The sequence below is a fragment of the Dicentrarchus labrax genome, unplaced genomic scaffold (genome assembly GCF_905237075.1).
Source record: "Dicentrarchus labrax unplaced genomic scaffold, dlabrax2021, whole genome shotgun sequence".
In the NCBI taxonomy this organism is placed as follows: Eukaryota; Metazoa; Chordata; class Actinopteri; family Moronidae; genus Dicentrarchus; species Dicentrarchus labrax.
Window position 1 is genome coordinate 7485811 of NW_026136703.1, and position 18757 is coordinate 7504567.

At 40.2% G+C, this 18757-nt stretch overlaps 1 protein-coding gene across 6 annotated transcripts in view; it reads left to right on the forward strand.

Moving 5' to 3' along the window:
- Nucleotides 1-18757, forward strand: part of LOC127357745 (alcohol dehydrogenase 1) — a 67174-nt gene that overhangs the window by 1847 nt on the left and 46570 nt on the right. For 2 of the 6 annotated variants that reach the window (XM_051390217.1, XM_051390209.1), the window contains exon 1: nucleotides 18567-18687. The exons of 1 other annotated variant lie outside the window; for it this stretch is intronic. In XM_051390217.1, the coding sequence (XP_051246177.1) occupies nucleotides 18670-18687 (18 nt within the window). In that variant the 5' untranslated portion in view covers nucleotides 18567-18669. Of the gene's footprint in view, nucleotides 1-77; nucleotides 166-910; nucleotides 1131-1272; nucleotides 1534-1718; nucleotides 1852-2562; nucleotides 2702-2805; nucleotides 3150-18566; nucleotides 18688-18757 lie in introns of those variants that run through there. 3 more of the 6 variants (XM_051390158.1, XM_051390167.1, XM_051390185.1) reach the window with 3 other exon arrangements.

Consider the following 18757-nt stretch of genomic DNA (forward strand, 5'->3'; position numbering starts at 1 on the left):
GGTCGGGTTTCCTATTTGATTTGTTGTTTTGTAACCTAAAATTCCTTTGACATGGTTACATTGCTTCTCAATTTCAGGAGACAAGGTGATTCCTCTGTTCATCGCCCAGTGTGGAGAGTGTCGCTTCTGTAAGAGTCCTAAGACCAACGAGTGTGAGAAAGGATGGTAAGCTCATCTCTTTATTTCATTTATCCAGGATAAGTTCATAAGGTATGTTGGTGCATTTAATGCTCTATGTTACAGTATATCATCATAATGGTCACTATGTCAGCAGAGCAACTTGTGGTGTTGTCTGATGATGACACAGAACAGTTTGGAGCTTTGGTTTTTCATTTTATGACATATCGCTCTCATAAGCCTGTTGCGATAACTGCATGAAATACAGCGCTATTGACACTCCAACCGCAGGGGATGGCAAGCAACTGCCACAACACAACACATCACGTCATGTTCAGTATTTGTTTTTTAAGAAAAGAAACTTAATAGATGTGACACAGCACAAGCGCTGCCTAAAATACAGGAGGATTCTATCTCTGCTACTCAATATCCTGCAATTCATAGAATTACAAGCACAATAGTGTCATGTGATGGGATCATTTTTGCCCATGATTACAATATCAAACATGAGGAAGTCAGGTAGCCTCCTCCTCACTTGCTGTGGAAAATCTCCTGACTGGAACCACTGGCAGTCTTTAAGTGGAAAATGTAGACTGGTAATTATCCCAGTTCGCCACAACTGTGGTGTTTGCAACAAAAAACATACTCGCACTAATGCTGCATACCATGATGCTGAGCCTCCCTAAATCACCACATAGGGAATTCCTTCAGTTCGACAGCCTTACCCTGTAGAACAGGAGCGATGCGAAACTTTGAAAGTTGTTTTTTTCATTTGAATAAATTCTCTGTTCAGGGCCGCTGATAATCCTGATGTGATGGCATCACCAGAGTCCAGGTTTACCTGTAAGGGCAAGAAGGTGCTGCAGTTTATGGGAACTAGTACCTTCTCTGAATACACTGTGATTAACCAGATGGCTGTGGCTAAGATCGACCCTGCAGCCCCTCTGGAAAAAGTCTGTCTCCTCGGCTGTGGTATCTGCACAGGATATGGAGCAGCAGTTAATACCGCTAAGGTGTGTATGTTTGATCATTATTATTGAATTGAAACTACACAGTAATCATTCATGATAGGACAAAAAAAACGTTCCATTGATTATCATTTTATGGAGCAAGTCCAACCTAAAGCAGTATTGACCGAAGTCTGTTTTACTTTAGGTAGAACCAGGCTCCACGTGTGCTGTGTTTGGCCTGGGAGCCGTCGGTTTGGCTGCAGTCATGGGCTGCAAGTCTGCAGGAGCCGAGAGGATCATCGCCGTGGACATCAATCCAGAGAAGTTTGAGAAGGCTAAGGTGCTTGGTGCGACGGACTTTGTGAACCCAAAAGATCACGATAAACCCATCAGTGAAGTGCTTGCTGAGATGACCAATGGAGGAGTGGACTTCTCCCTGGAATGTGTCGGGAATGTGAAAGTCATGGTAGGGAGATTTAATTTGGTTAAAAAATATAATGAAGATTTTGTTACCTAACTATTTAAACAACCTTTATTTGAGTAGTTACTGAAGAAGATGCGAGGGTCATTCAGTTAACATTTAGGTCAGAGATTTGGACCAGTACCTTTCTGGTTATAAGCCGACTAAATGTGTGCTGTTTCTCCCCTCAGCGCAGTGCCTTGGAGTCTTGTATACCAGGTTGGGGCGTCAGCGTGATTGTTGGCTGGACAGACATGGAGGATTTTTCTGCCCGACCCGTTCAACTTATCTCTGGACGCACATGGAAGGGTTCCCTGTTTGGAGGTGAGACTCGTGTCAAATACTGTATGACCAGCTGCACTAAGCAATGGCACCTCTGTTACTATCACAGGTCATCATTTGTCATTTGATTGGTTGTCAATCTCAAGTGGGTGGGTCTTCTGTAATAAGAACCGACCAGAGGAGGGAGTGAAGGTATGGACCCAGAGTGGGTTCGTAGTTTGACTAGATCTAACATCATCTTGCCAGTAAGCCATGACGTATAAATGGGAGGCTTGTCCGGGACAGACAAGCTTTAATGAAAACAGGTTTTTGTTTGTTTCTGGTTTTATTTTGTTAGCTAATATAGCTAATTAGCTTTAGCCTCAGATTAGCATAATTAACGTACGTATTGGACTGGACAAGTCATCAAAGTCTGTCTCTGTCCTTCTGTCTTTACCTCTTGCGCTATACAAATAAAATTGAATTGAATTGAGCTGAAAGTAATATTTGGCTTTAGGTTAGTCGTTCAGCTCAAGTACTGTAAGGCCTGCTTTCTTTTCTTGTTGATTTGCAACCAAAGACATTTCTTGTATGTTTGGCTTATTTGTAGCAGGTACAGCCAAAAGGCTTATCCTAAAATCCTTTTAACAGAACTACCTAAGCTGGGACAGAACACAAAATAGGCAAGACCTCTGCAATCATTCAACAAGTATTATTAAGAAAGGACTTCATGCTTGCTATTACTTGATGATGTGTGTGTTCTCTGTGGCTCAGGATTTAAGAGTAAGGATGGCGTGCCTCAGATGGTCAAAGCCTACCTGGACAAGAAGGTGAAGCTGGATGAGTTCATCACTCACAACATGGCCTTGGAAAAGGTCAATGATGCCATTGAACTGATGAAGGAAGGCAAATGGTAGGTTTGCACTCATTTGCTTTCTTCATTCAAGAGTCACTGACTAGTTACCCAGATGAAACACTAATGAGTGCAATCCTCTAATTTCTGTTTTTGCTCCACAGCATCCGGACAGTCCTGAGTGTTTCTCCACAATAAGACCAGTGTGTGAGTTTCAGTGGCACCAAACTGAGTGAATGACCTGCAGCTGTGTTTTACTGAATCTAACACAATGCAATGCACATAATAAAGAGATCTATCAAATTATGTACAGTATACGTGACTTTGAACAATCAACACTATTCAATGAACTATGTGCAGATTGTGAGAATAATCTGCAGTGTTCACATAAGCAGATGGGATGTGTTACTTTCTTGTTGGTGTTCTGGTTTTGCTGTGTTGTATCTGGATTTTGTCACTGGAAGTGTCTACAGCGCTGTCATGTTATTAAATTCTGTTTTGCATTGTGTTTAGTGTGACAAAAGTGTTCTTGTCAAACAGTTTTCAAAATTTACTCACACCAGCTTAGTTATATCAGTGATTGCTTAACTTGGCAGACAGTGTTATGTCCAGCTGAAATTGCACTGATTTGCCTGCTAAAACACACACATCTGATCTGTAAATCACTGGTCCTCGTCCCTTGAGGGCAAATCTGAAACCAAAAGAAATGTATTTTTTATATTTTACTTACATTCTTTTATCATTATCTTTTATGATGGCACCCTGTGGCTTTGCATTAACTTCACGTGAGTTAGGTATCCTTTTTCCCTTATATCGATATAGCCAATCAAATCTTGCATAAAGCAGTAATGATAGTGTTCTATCATAGGTAGAGCAGACGGTCACACTGAGCCAGCTGCCTGCTAGACAAACAGTTAAAGGGAAACATCAGCATTTCTTCAACCTGGACCCTATTTTCCCATGTTTTTGTGTCAGTGTGAGTAATGGGGACAACAGTTTTTAAAATGAGTCCAGTATTTGGGCGTCTTCATATGTTTACTAGAAGTGCTTGTTTTGGTGTTTTTGTTTGTGTTATTGTGTGACTTTGATGTTTTAAAGGGTTAAAAACACCAAATTCATGCAAACAAACTAACTGATCAAGGCAGTGTTAGACCAGCAACTCTTGTGTTCTGCAAGGTAAAATTACCGTTTTTTGTCAGTGGAGTCTGGTGGCTTTGAACAGAGCGATGTAACGGCCGTTTCTGGTTAAACAACAACGATCTTACTCTTTAAAGGTCCAATGTGTCCAATAGATACTCCAAAACATTTTGTAGGATCTATTGGCAAAAATGAAATATAATATTCAAATTTCATTAGTGTATAATCACCTGAATATAGGAATCATTGTGTTTTCGTAACATTAGAATGAGACGTGTATATCTACAATGTGTAACACTGGTCCTTTAACAAAAATTGCTATCATCGTACGAGTCCTTTCCATAATGTGTGTCAGACACTGATCTTAAAAGAACTTTTAGCAAATGTCCATTGACGGTGCACAATTGCCCCTCCTGTCTCTCTCCATACTGGACCAATTTCAAAAACTGCCGTCCAGGTTGAAAAATTAAGTTTTGCTTTAATAAGCCCCAGCATGTATTGGTCAGCTTAGTATATTTGCAGTCCAACACTATTGTGTTCTTTGTACTCTAAGTAGGGTTAGGTAAAAGCCAGGTCATTCTATGTAGTATTTGGCCCAGAAGCACTGGGCCTCGCAGCAACCATGGGCTGTAATGCAGCCAGGGCAACCAGGATTATTGGAACGCTGCAGTGCTACAGATACCACAGCGAGACAATACTAGAGGTGCTGGTAGACATGACAGGTGGAGGCGTGGACTATACCTTAAAATGTGTGGGCAATGTGGCAATCCAACACATTTACATCCCAGGTCGTCAAATGCCAACGCTTCGTCACACCCCCTGTGCGTATACACGGTACCCCTCAGCGTCTGTATGAGACGCACCAGGCTGCCAGAAAGCTTTTTTAACATGTGGTTATAGTTTAGAAACTGTCACAGTTTGGTTAGGCTTTGGCAGAAAAATACTTAATCAGGTTAAGGAAAAGATCATGCTTTGGGTAAAATATGTATGTTGTGGTATATTAAGTAGCGATGATGTGAAGATGTGTTGAAGAGAAGTCCGCTGACACCGTCTTGATTGTATATAAAAAGATTTATTACAAAAAAGTTCAGCATCAATACAAGCACCGCGGGAGCTTGGAGAGCATCCAGCCAAATTAAAAACTCTGTCTAATTCACCCTGAACACAGGTTTATATAGGTCAGTTACTCCAAATGTTTAAGATGATATGGGGAGGTGAAGGTTATCAAGTAAAGGTCAGCTGCCCTTCAACCACAAACGGTAAAGGATTAAGCTATAAACAGTTAAGGCCAAAAGCTATTGTAAAGCCATAAACAGTTAAGGGCAGAGGCTATCGTAAAGCCATAAACATTCCATAGTATGAATTAGTCCCTTAATCTCATGTACTACTAACACTACATATGCTGACCTCAACAATCATTTGAACTTATAACAGAATGTAATTTAAATTTATAAACCTTCAGATACAACATATTTCCCCCTTCGAGACTTCGCAGAGTCACAAAAAACAAAAAAGTTAAACATACATGCTTAAACTTATGACAAAGATAACTTTATGGAGTGCGAGAGTGAAAAACCTATCCGGCAGCTTTCTTTCCAAAGTATCCATCAAACAATCTAGACAGGAAAATTCTCTCACGGCCCCTCTGCCTCAGGCGGCCACATATAGTGCTCCAGACCAATTAAAAAGAGAAATCTTAACAATTTATTTAGACATATGATTTACGCAAATACATGTGGAAACCTCAGGAAATAAAATCAAAACAATGTCCAAATTCAGGCTGGTTGACCCATCGTACCTTCCAATGGACCTGTCCCTGCCTAGTCCCCAATATCCCTAAGCATCAAGAAAAAAGAAAAACATCTGAGGTCCCCATATATTTACCTAATAAAAGAAAACATCATTCTCCAAACAGTTAATACAAAAAGAATTTAATACAAATCAGTATTACTCATGCAAATATATATATGAGAAGACAAAAATGTATCACACTGCAGCTCCTCAGCAGTGTCGACTTCCAGTGTAGTGTCGATGATATATGAAATCTGAACATTTTATCCGTATCCTTGTTCAGAGTTCTCCAGTCCATTCTTATTGTCCATTGAGTATCTGAATCCCTTCTGCACATTCCCCCTTATACTCTGGAAGAAAAGAAAACACCAACCAGTATCTTTTGCAAAAACAAAACATGAAAATTAAACCATCAAATACAAATTAATATAAAATTACAAATCACATTCCATTTCCCCCTGTTTGGTAAATAAGGAACTACTAAATATCAAAACAATATCAAAATAAACGTGAAGATTTCAAAATGGATATTTGTCCATCAATTCACCTTCTAACATTACTTCCTCATCCCCATCTACATCAATCATTTTTAACAAAGGCATCTGAGTGTGATCTCCAGGCATCACAACTCCAACCCATCTCAATATCATCACCTTCGCAAAAGTCAACAGCAGTGTACAGAAACAAAACATCACACAACAACTAACATGTATCTCTTACCTTCAACTGGTTTTATCATATCGACAAAGTCCACAACCAATTCATGCATAGGACCCCTCGGGGTTGGAATATAACCAGGAGGAACAGTCACACCCCGCCGAACATTATTTTTTAGACAAATGGTACATCTACCTATGACACAGTCAATCTGTTCAAGCAAATGTGGGGCCCAAAACCATACTCCTTTGTAATCTTTCTCCTAACTTCCCCCCTTGCAACATGAGCTAACCCATGTGCTTCCTGAATCATCAGACCCAACAGGTCTAGGGGCGCTATTATCAATCCTTTATGATTTCTCCAAAGACCAGTAGGATCTTGAACAGCACCTCGGTCTAGCCATAACTGTTTATCAATCACCGGAGCAACTTCCTGCATCAAAATTACATCCTTAAGCGTAATTTTGTCTTCCAAGTCAACTCCATGAGTGACCAGAAAAACTTTACCCAATTTGTCAGCTCCTGTGACTGCTTTTGCAGCTTCATCAGCAGCTTTATTCCCTTGTGTGATTTTTGACACATCCGTTTTATGAGCTGCACACTTAGCTATCGCTATTTCTTTAGGCTTCATCATAGCATGCAACAATTTTATTATTTGAGCATGATGCTGTATCGGAGAACCATCTGTTTTCTTAAACCCTCGACCTTTCCACACTGATCCAAACAAATGACACACATTATGTGCATATGCAGAATCAGTATATATCGTCACTCGCTTTCCTTCTGCCAACAATCACGCTTCAGTTAGCCCTACAAGTTCAGCAAGTTGTGCAGACGCAGGCTGTGGTATTACTTCAGCCTTCTCAACAACAAATCCAGTTCCTTGGGGTTTTACCACTGCATAGCCAGCACACAATTTATCTCCCACACGATAACAAGACCCATCAGTCCAATACTCCAGGTCTGGCTCACGCAAGGGGAGGGCTTGTAAGTCTGATCTGAGCCTCGAGTATTTCTCTGCTTCTTGAACACAATCAAGTGGCTCACCATCCTCTGGAGTTGGCAAATTCTCAGCTGGATTCACCGTAGCACACCTCGCTAGGGTGACATCTTTCTGCTCTAAGAGCCTATGATAGTCTCTAAGCCTAAGCATAGTCAATGTATTTTTTCCATAGTTCAAGAGATTTCTGAGGCTATGATGGGTAAGGATTGTTACTGGATAACCCATCGTAATAGATGATGCCTTATCGTACATTAAAGAAACTCCCACCATCGCTCTATAACACAGTGGTAGCCCCAGTTCTACTTCTGAATAAGCAGTAGAGTAGTAAGAAATAGGTTGAGGACTCATCCCCATACCTGTTGGCTGACAAAGAACTGCAAACGCATATTTACCTCCAATGGAAGTAGACACATATAACAAGAAAGAGTAGTCTGGAAGTGCGAGCGCTGGTGCCTCTTGTAACCTCTGTTTGATTGTTTCAAATGCTACAAGGCCTTCCTGTGTCCAGGAAAGATTACAATGAAGTTGACCATTCCCAGTATCTTTAATCATAGATCTCAAAGGCCCTGTTAAACTAGCATAATCCTCAACCCAAGCCGAGGAATAACCAGCAATACCAAGAAATGTCATCATCTCCCTGACAGTTCTAGGCTTTGGAGCCTTGCGAATAGCCTCCAATTGACTATCAGAAATACTTCTGTGTCCTTGCATTATTGTCTGACCCAAATAAACGACCTTCTTCTGGCAATATTGCAACTTCTTCTGAGAGGCTTTATGCCCCTTCTCTGCCAGTATCTGTAGCAATTTAATTGAGTCCTTATGACATGTTTCCTCATTTGGTGAACAAATGATGATATCATCTACATATTGAACAACAGTACTTTGTAATATCTGATCTATCCCTGCCAAATCGTCCTTCAGTACCTTATTGAAAATATGCGGACTATGTTTAAACCCTTGTGGCAATCGCCTGTACTCATAAAATTGTCCCTTATATGTGAACCCAAATAAACCCTGACTTTCTACACTAAGTGGAACACTAAAAAATGCACCACACAAATCTAACACCGTAAAGTGAGTCGCATCAGGAGAAATTTGGGCTAACAAGGTATGCGGATCCGGCACTTCTGCTGGAAAATCAGTTACCACTTCATTCACTGCTCTCAAATCATGTACCATACGATAAGTCTCATCTGGCTTCTTCACAGGCAACAAAGGCGTGTTACTCTGAGGATTTTGTGTTATTTTCAAAACACCTGCTTTCAAAAGTCCTTCAATTTGTGGTTCAATCCCTTGGATTGCTTCTTCTTTCAGTGGATACTGGTTCTTCCAAGGAGGTCTAGCTCCTGGTCGAAGTTCAACTTTAACTGGTTGGGCTGACTTCACAAGTCCAGTATCAGTACTATGCTGAGACCACAAACATTCTGGAACTTGTCGCAGCATCTCCTCTTTCATAGAATCTGAATCCATCTTGGCACTGCAAATCGATTCATGTGTCATCCGTACAGCTAGTGGCTGTCCTTGTCCTCGAGCTGAAATCATAATCTTAATATATCGCTGGTCTTTACTCCTCCAAATTGCAAGATTCTCCTTTACCGGTGTAAAAACAGCTTCCTCTGCTTCTGTCATCATTTCCCCTATATGCTTCTGCTCATATTCTTCAGACACCAACAAGGTCACATGTGGCACACTCTTCTCAATATCAAATTCTTTCTCCAGATAGTCGTCTGTGTTTATCTTCATAGCTACTCCTTGTGGCCCCAAAATTATACATGAACTAAGCTGAACTTGCTTTGGTTGATAACTCAACCATTCCTCTGATTTCGATTGGGGAGCATTCTTAAAATACTTGAGCGTGCAATGAAATGGATAATCCGGAGGCTTCGCATCAGGCATGTTTGCCACAATAAATTTCTCCCACAACTTAGCTGGCTCCAAAAAATCTGCACTGAAATTTCCAATCCAAAATACTAAAGAAGCCTCGGTCTCTGATGTCATCAATAATTGGTGGACCATATTTTTTGGCACTTCCACCAGACAGCCGTCTGGTGTACACTTTATTGTACAATTCAATCTACACAAAGCATCTCTTCCCAACAGTGCAATAGGTGTATGTTCTGACACCAATATAGGTATTGTAGTCTTCCGGTTTTTATAACAGAGCTCAATTGGTTCTGTAAGAGGAATCAGCTGTTTCAGTCCCTCAAACCCGATTGTCCGAATCAATTGATTGAACATGGGGAGATGTATAGCATCTTCGGGTCGAATACAGGTGAAAGCAGCTCCGCTGTCCGCCATCACTTCCAATGGTCGGTTGTTTATTTTCACCTCAATTGTTGGATCTCTCCCCGGCCCTGATACTATCAGCTGACACCCCCTTACGGATCTTCTGGGCACCTCTAGAATCCTGGCTCCGGACCCCTATAAGGGTTCACCGGTCCTCCGAATGACCTTGACTGGCCCCTAAATCCTCCTCTGAAATTTCCTCTGGAGTTTCCTCTAAAATTTCCTCCAAAATTTCCTCCTGGCTTGTTGCACTCACGGGCAAAGTGACCAACCTGTCCACAATTATAACATACTTCTGGAGATTGCTGAAAGTATGGATTAAATCTTTCTCCCCTTCCTAAATTTCCTCGTCCTCTTCCTCTCCAAATCTGTGTTTGTCCAGACACTGGCTGTGGGTATGAAACAACTGGAACCACTAGTGGTGGCTGAGACAATTGGGGTTGGTCCTGGTTCGGCTGCAATTGTGGTAGCGATTGTTGATTTGGTGGAAACTGATTCTGCATAACCAGAGCCTGCTTCTTCTCCTTCTTTTTATTGTCTACCAGTTGTATTTGATTGAGCTTTCTGAGGGTCTCTTGATCCTGCTCTTTCTGATCATGTTCCTTTTTCCTATATAGCTCCACTTGATGGGCTATATGATCCGTATAAACACCTTTTGCCATACTTCCAAGTCCAACCACCTCTGCCAGTTTGCTCCTTACTGGTAAGGGCAACCCCTTCTGCAGTTTGGCTCGCAAAATTGACTGCTCCATTTGACTCACATCTGGGTCATTTCCAGTAACATTTCTCCACACCTGATGAACTCTCGACACATAGGCTCTCGGATTTTCTTCCTGTCCCAATGGCTCAATAAGAATATTATCAGGATGCACATTTGTTGGAAACGTATCTCTCAGTGCTCTCCACATTCAACCTCTACTTGCAGCAAACAACTCAGGATCATTTACAGCAGTCCCCACATATCGATTAAGCCCAGCTTTCTGTAAAATCTCTTCCATAGCTGGAACCCCCAAGGAGATTAGCCAAAAGTCTCTTTATATCTCCTATGGCAGACTGTGTTCCCACCGTAATTTCTTCCAACTTTGAAATCCAAGGATGTGCTCCATCTTGAAGAGTAGGCAACTTCTCAAGTATATCTGAAATATCTGTACTCTGCCAAGGCTTGTACTCCAAATTCTGACCTCGGATGATCACTGGAAGCATCTTCTCAAGTGTCTTCCCTTTTCTTGAGCGCAAAGTATATCTCCTGTCCAATTTTTGGGACTCTTTTTTCCAAATTTTTTCCCTCTGTAACTTCAGCTTCTCTAACTGGTCTTCCAATTCTCTTATTTCTCCTGGTTTAGTTGACTTATTCAAGTACGAAAAGCATCGGTCTATGTCTCTTTCAACCTCTTCTATTCTAGTGCTAGAAGGAGGATAAAATCCTCTCGAACCTAAATCACCTTTACTCTCCAAATCTCCATCGCTATCTCCTTTTTCACTTTCATCAGAGGTATAATCTTCTATGTCCTTTTTCTTCCATGTTTCATCACCTCTTCTTTCCGCTCTAGCCAACTTCCGTCTGACCACAGGGTCATATCCACCCATGATCTCCTCTGAATCACTCTGATCATCATCATCTTCAAATTCCATCTTCCTGAGCCTCAGTCTACCCTTGGTTTCCAGACATGTCATTTTCTTCTTACTTTTGGAGCTTGGATTCATCTTTATAGTTGTTTCCGCTTGTCCTATTTCTATTATTCGATCATCTTCATCTCTAATGCAGTAATCGCCCTCCTGACTAATCACTGGAAGCTGAGGATAAATGTCCTTAAACTTCACCTCCTTCTCATAAGGTGGGGGTTTCTTTGCTAGATCCATATGTGAGAAAGGTGTATTGATTTCCGCCATTAGTTTTTCTGTTATTTTTGCATCTTTTGCTATTTCTGCAGTACCTCTATCTCTATTATCTTTCACAGCTTTTATCAATTTCTGTCCCTCATTTTCAAACAACTGGAGAATGCAGAGCTCCATTTGTCTCTTTTCTTCACGTTTTTCCCCTTTCTTCCCCTTTTTTTGATCCGCCTTATACGTGCACACAAGCACTTGCATTATTTTAATTACATCTGGATTAAGAGTCCCTTCCACTGGCCATGGTTGTTCAATGTTGGGCCAACGCTTATGCCACTTTCCCGATAACTTTGCGATACCTTTAATCAAAGGATTATTCTGTTGTACTATATCGACAGGAGTAATTATTTTCTGAAGTTTAATGTCCTTTTTCGACATTGTAACAACTTTTTATATTCCCTTATTGTAAATTATTGTTATTATTTTTATTAGATTGACACTAAATATTAAACTAAAAATACTTAAAACTATTTAGGTCGTTTTCCCTCTCTTTTCTTTTTCCAATTCTATCAAATTATTAATAGGCCACAATTTTATCACATTCAATTAAGAAAAGTAAAAGGAATTCATCAACTTCAGAGTAATCAAAAACTTGTTAATTAGCAAACCTACAACACCAAAACCCACATATAATATTAACCAAACACACAAATAGTCAAAAAGGTGAACAAATATCCTGCAAACTAGAAAAAATTCAATCCTACATACAACTCAAAATATCACACACTGCCACAAGGGAACAATTATCACCCAGTGCGGTCCCTATTCGCAGCAAACCCTCCAATCAAAACAAACCATGCACAAACAAAAAACTCCAATGTGCAACTCTCAACATTATTTAAACCAAGTAATTATACTCATTAATTAATCAAATACATTAATTGATCAGTCAGTTGCCAAGTCTCTCGTTAAATGTTCACAATATGAAGTATCTTAGATATGCACAAGCAAATGGATGCCCTCTATTAACCCCAAATTGAGAAATGTGTTTAGAATAACCTATACGTGAAAGCAAACTAACCATAAATCAACAATAATAACTATAAATGAACATACACACATATGTCAGAATACAGGTGTATGTTAAAAGAGTTTGTGGATAAAACAGCACTGGCCTTGATCAGACTTGATTCAGGAGCTGCACACGCTGTCGCCAGCAAGCCTTCGTGTGACTGACCAGCACCTCCCTCTCTCTACTTTCTCACACCACAGGAGAACAAAAGAAACAAACAAGAATTTAGCCTTTTATGTACCCACTAGGTTATTTAACCATGCAATAAGTAATTTAATCATCTACACATATTATCTGCCAACACATAGGTTATTTATATCTAAAACAATTTTTTCCCTCCTTTAAGCACCAAATTACAACTTCATATCGCACATCATCAATATCCATACATTATTATCCTATCTTTTTAAGCATACCTATGTTTACTTTCAAGCTACGGAATAATCAATCAACTTAACCAGGAACACTTTTAATTACCATAATAACATCTTTTATTTTTATCTGTCTATCTTTCGTTTATAAATTTAATAGATCTCAATCAAATAGTTTTATAATTGAGCAAGAACTATGTAACAAAAGATATTTTATTGGGCTGCACTCGGTCTCCCCCTTCTCGCAGCTCAAGGTCTAGAAGTTACAACACCTCATCTCATTCTTCACAAATCTCTCCACTTCTCTTACAACATCATAACGTCCTTCTAGGGGCTCATGAGTTTTAAAAAATTTGGAAACGTTCTCTCAATGGAGACTCATAGATTTTTAACAAACTCAAAAACGTCCTCCCAAGGCTCATAAGTCTTTAACTAAACAGAATATCTTTCCTTAAAAATAACTAATTTCCTATTCTCAACCAAACCATATATATATATCTAATATAAAATCTTATCATGACATAAGTCACGCATATCAACCTCTGCACAGCCTGTCACACACCGCTGGAACACAATAGAGACAGCGCTCTCCACACGCTCTCAACACCAGCTCTGTCTCTCATACACGCACGTGGAAACTAGTTATCCAGCAGAAAAAACTGCATCACAAAGTCACAAAACACACAGCACATTCAACACCATCCCAAAAACACAAACAGCATTCAACCTTAAATCCTCTAAATCAATTCATTCATACTATTCCTAAAGCATGCTTCCGCCGCTCCTTTTCCTTATTCCTTTATATTTTTCCTTCCTAAATTTTTGCTACCTTGAAGTGTAGATATTCAATGAGAGGCTGCTTCAGACACCGTTCGTCAACAAATGTATTGAGTGGGAACTTACAATTGAATTTTTATTCTACACCAGGGGTATTCAATTAAAAGTCACTGAGGTCCACTACTAAAATTTCCTCCAAATAAAAGGTCCGAACCGAAGTCCAGCTTGTGTCTTATTATTGTGGCTACCCTATGTTCACATTTTCATATGGTTTCAATAATACTTATTGTCACTTTTAACAGAGTGCACTTATATAGTAAACAGCCAGCAGTTTTACCATAAAAAAGCATTCCCAGTCAAATAAATTTAAGGCCTTTATTTCAGATTAAAGAAAACAGAAACCTCAGAATAAAATAAATTAAGTGCAAACAGAGCCTAATAACCCCCTTTCTTTTAAATTAAAGAGGTCCCAGCCTAAAGAACTGAAGGCCTACACTTATGACAAAAGTCATAAAAGTGTCTCCTTTAGGAACAAATCAAGTGCAAACAGAGCATTGACTAAACATCTTTCTTTTTTTTTCTTAAATTGGAGAGGTCCCAGCCTAAAACTGAAGGCTTACTTTTCAAGTAATATAGGTCAACATGTTCAAAAAACAATAAATAAAAAATGGCTGAGGATGCCCTAAGGAAGTTGATGAGTTTCATCATTGTGTTCATTACTTCTGCAAACTGTTCTGATAAAGTGGCACACCAAACAGTCTGATGGATGAGACAGTGGTAAGCAATAAGATCTGGGTTGTCCTCTTTCATCCGGGGCACAGCCCCCCGCTCTTTTCCCACCATGGCAGGGGCACCATCTGTAGTAACAGACACAACCTGCTTCGGATCCATGCCCCTCTTTCTCAGCATCTCTTTTATTGCTCCATATATGTCCTCTCCTCTTGTGTGTGTTTCAAGTGATGCTACACCCAGCAGGTCCTCACAGAGCTCCTTCTTATCTTTGTGATCTCACATACACCAAAAGCTGGGCATTATCAGTAACATCTGTGGACTCATCGATGGCCAACGATATGCATAGTGCACTCTGAATAGCTGCATCAAGCTGTGCCAGTACATCATCTGCTAATATTTCAGATTTTCTGGTTGCTGTTGAAGCTGACATGGGGATTTGTTTGATTTTTTCACACATCTCGTCTTTTTGTTTTCCTTCAAATAATGTCTCTGCAATCGCGTTTAAGCACTCCTTCACAACTGTCCCATCACTAAATGTTTTTTTATGTTGCCCCAAAATCCACGATACCCTTAGTGAACATTCGTTTGCACGTTGCTGGGCTGTAAATGTGTGCGTGATGAGTCCAGTAGACCTGTCATATTGGGCTCGGAGTTGGGTTATTTTGCGTGCTCTCAGCTCGGACTTCAGGGGATAACTTCGCTCAAAGGAGCTCTGCCGTGTTTCGTAGTGGCGCTTCACGTTGCCACTTTTAATTAATGCGACGTTTTCGGAACATATGAGGCACACTGGTTTTGAACTGTCTGCTGGAAGAATGAACACAAATGTCTCCGTCCATTCATCTTTAAAACAACGGTTTTCCGCATCTACCTTCCTCACTTTAGAGCAAGCCATGCTCTCAGCACTGTCTCTTTCTCTCTGCTCAGGTGCGCTGGCCGTGCAGGGTAAACAAAGGGTTTGATTGGCTCAGCTGAGTGACGCTATTGCCGTATTAACTGGAGTAGCAGCGCCCGCGACCGTTAGAAAAATGCTCCATGGAAAATTTCTATTCTTGTGAATTTATCAGAGATTGTTCATGGGTCCGGTCAGAACCATGGACCGAGGTCCGCCATTTGGTGATGCATGTTCTACACCTTCCAGTTCCTTGAACTGACCTGAAATTCACCTAGTGACTTCCCAGGATTTTTCTAAAATCGCCTCCTTGAGGGCTTTTGTCCAAATTAGCAGCGTCCTAATCCTTTTTTCCTTATTCCTTATTTCCTATTTTATTCAAGCCAAATTTCCCTGGGCCCAGGGTTGTCACTCTTTTTCCTTTAAGCCAATTCGACTATTCCTTAAAGCCTACTTTCACGCAGTGTCTAATTTACACGTCTTACCGTTTAGAAGTTGAGGGCCCAGTCTTCATTAATCTTGCATAGTTCTTTAGCTCACCTTCTCGTTACTAATCAGGCTATTCTACATCTATTCCTTTTCCTTTACCTTCATTTCCTATTTTTCCTATCTTCCTATCATTACACTCACACTCCCCCCTGTTGTGTTGTCTACAACGCAACACAATTTAGAACGGAATCTCACCCCACACATCAACACAGCATGGCACACACACACCAGGTCCTTCACGGTGCGACCAAACAGCACACACACACAGCCTCAACGAACGAACCAGCGCCCAAAGTTGCCGGGATGCAGGAGGTCACAGCACGTCCGGAGTTTGTGACGCCAAATTCTTGTGGTATATTAAGTAGCGATGATGTGAAGATGTGTTGAAGAGAAGTCCGCTGACACCGTCTTGATTGTATATAAAAAGATTTATTACAAAAAAGTACAGCATCAATACAAGCACCGCGGGAGCTTGGAGAGCATCCAGCCAAATGAACAACTCTGTCTAATTCACCCTGAACACAGGTTTATATAGGTCAGTTACTCCAAATGTTTAAGATGATAGGGGGAGGTGAAGGTTATCAAGTAAAGGTCAGCTGCCCTGCAACCACAAACGGTAAAGGATTAAGCTATAAACAGTTAAGGCCAAAAGCTATTGTAAAGCCATAAACAGTTAAGGCCAAAAGCTATTGTAAAGCCATAAACAGTTAAGGCCAAAAGCTATTGTAAAGCCATAAACAGTTAAGGCCAGAGGCTATCGTAAAGCCATAAACATTCCATAGTATGAATTAGTCCCTTAATCTCATGTACTACTAACACTACATATGCTGACCTCAACAATCATTTGAACTTATAACAGAATGTAATTTAAATTTATAAACCTTCAGATACAACAATGTTAAAAAGTGATGCTGCAAATCCTAGACGCTAGTTGCATCATGCACGTAACTCCTGTAAGTTAAAACTTCCAATAACTCCTGTCTCTTCGTGTTTGTTTGAGCCATCCATCCACCTCCAGGTGCGGACTTTCTCTTTATACTACGGATGGGTTTACACTGAAGCGCAGTGTGTCTCATACAGATGCTGAAGGGTATCCTGTGTGTGTGTATGAGACGGCCTGAGAATAAGAACAGGCTGGGAAATGATAAGATTAGAGATGAGAATAAATGGAAAAACATATTCACATCAAGTCAAGTGACACCAGATGTTTTTCTTCTGGCTTTCCTCCAGCTACAGAGGAACATAAATATGTAAGTATGGTTATCTCATGTCATCATAAAAAAAACACCTTTCAGATACTGTCCTGATGTTGTCTTTTGGTGGCAGAGGTTAGCCCTGGAGGCCTGCCTTAAAGGAGGAGATACCACCATCTTTGTCGTAATGGAAGCTGCTAGGTTAGATAGCTGGAATTTTAGATGTCAGGATTAGTTTGTTTAGAGATGTTTATGTATCGTATTAACTCATAATTTCTTGTCTTCTTTTTCAGGTTTGCTGAAGTCAGGTGTGACATTTAGAATACTGCCCTGCCCATAACTGTGATTTTGTGCCCCCAAAAGTCAGACTAGTAACTTCATATATAGAGATAATTATAAATTATTTATGAAGCCAGTTCATAATATGAATATCACTACGTGTCTCCAGTGAATAAATGAGCTCATTCACACTTTTCCCAGGATGCAAGAGTGTTGACAGTGCTCTCAAACTAGTGTGAACTAGAAGCTAAGGGGATGAATTTGTGACTCACACTCACGCCCATTGAGAAGATCAGTGATGGTTTGATCTAATGAATACTAGAAAATGGTAATGCCTTGTTGAAGTTGTTTATTATGTTAATGAGTGTAATGCTCTAGTGTCTTTATCACTGCCGACCTCAGTTGAAAAACAAAGCTGAGATGTGACTTGTGATTTTAGAATAATTTGCCCTCTGGGAGGCCATGTTCTGTTTTTTTTACAGTACCACTTATGTTAGCGTGCCTGGAGAACTACTTTACAAGCAATAAAGTAGCTATAAGTCTTTTTTTTTGTCCTTGGTGCGACAGACTGCGTAAACCCAAAAGATCACGATAAACCCATCAGCCAAGTGCTTGCTGAGATGACCAACGGAGGAGTGGACTTCACCCTGGAATGTGCCGGGAATGTGGGAGTCATGGTAGGGAGATTTAATTTAATCTGGTTCAAGAATACAATGAAGATGTGTTGCCTATTGTAATTCATTCGTGTTGCTCAGAGTAATCTCAGTCCGCAGCTCTTCTGCTAACAGCGTCTCTCCCTCTCCTCTTTTTTATTTCAACTAGAAGATGTCATTGTAGTAAGTTTGTGATTTTTTGGCTAAATAATAATAGTGAGTGTGTGTATGTTCATTTTCTCTTACCGTATACCAATCAGAAACAGGTTTGCATTTGCACTGCAGTTTGCTGTGATGAATTTATTGATCGAACAGTTAGAAATAAACAATCAATGACTAAAAGAAATGAAAACAGACATTTTATCATTCATATAAATGCAGGTAATAGCTGAATTTAAATGGTGGACCATAGTGAGACAATGAAATGAAGGGGAGTTTCTAGGAGGAGTGTGTACACTGTAGATATTAGCTGTGTTTTGTTTCCTTTGTTTTGTTTCACATAAAATGTTACCCCACAAACTAATTTACTGTTGTCCTGAAAATGATTGTTTTATCAAGAAAATGTCTCCATCAAAAGGCTATATTTGCATGATTTACAGTCATCATCTGGTTGCTGCTTGTTTTTGCCAATTCAGCTGCACACAGCCTCCAGATCTGCAGTTTTTCTTTCTTTTTTAATGTTTTCTACAGTTATTGAGAACCAACAACTCAAAGTACATTCAAAACAAAGTCCCTGCCCATCTGAATGTTTACGGAAGGGCTTTATCTTGCAGCAGTTGGCTATTTAAACCTCAAGTACTCTCTCATGTCTGTCCAGTCCTGCAGCTCCTTTCTTGCTCAACTGACCCCTCGTTTTTTCTTGTTGCAAAAATGGCCACAGCTGGTAAGGTAGGTACCTAATTCAATATGGGAGCACTCTCATGAACAACTGAGATGTTAAATGACTTTTTCAGAGTAT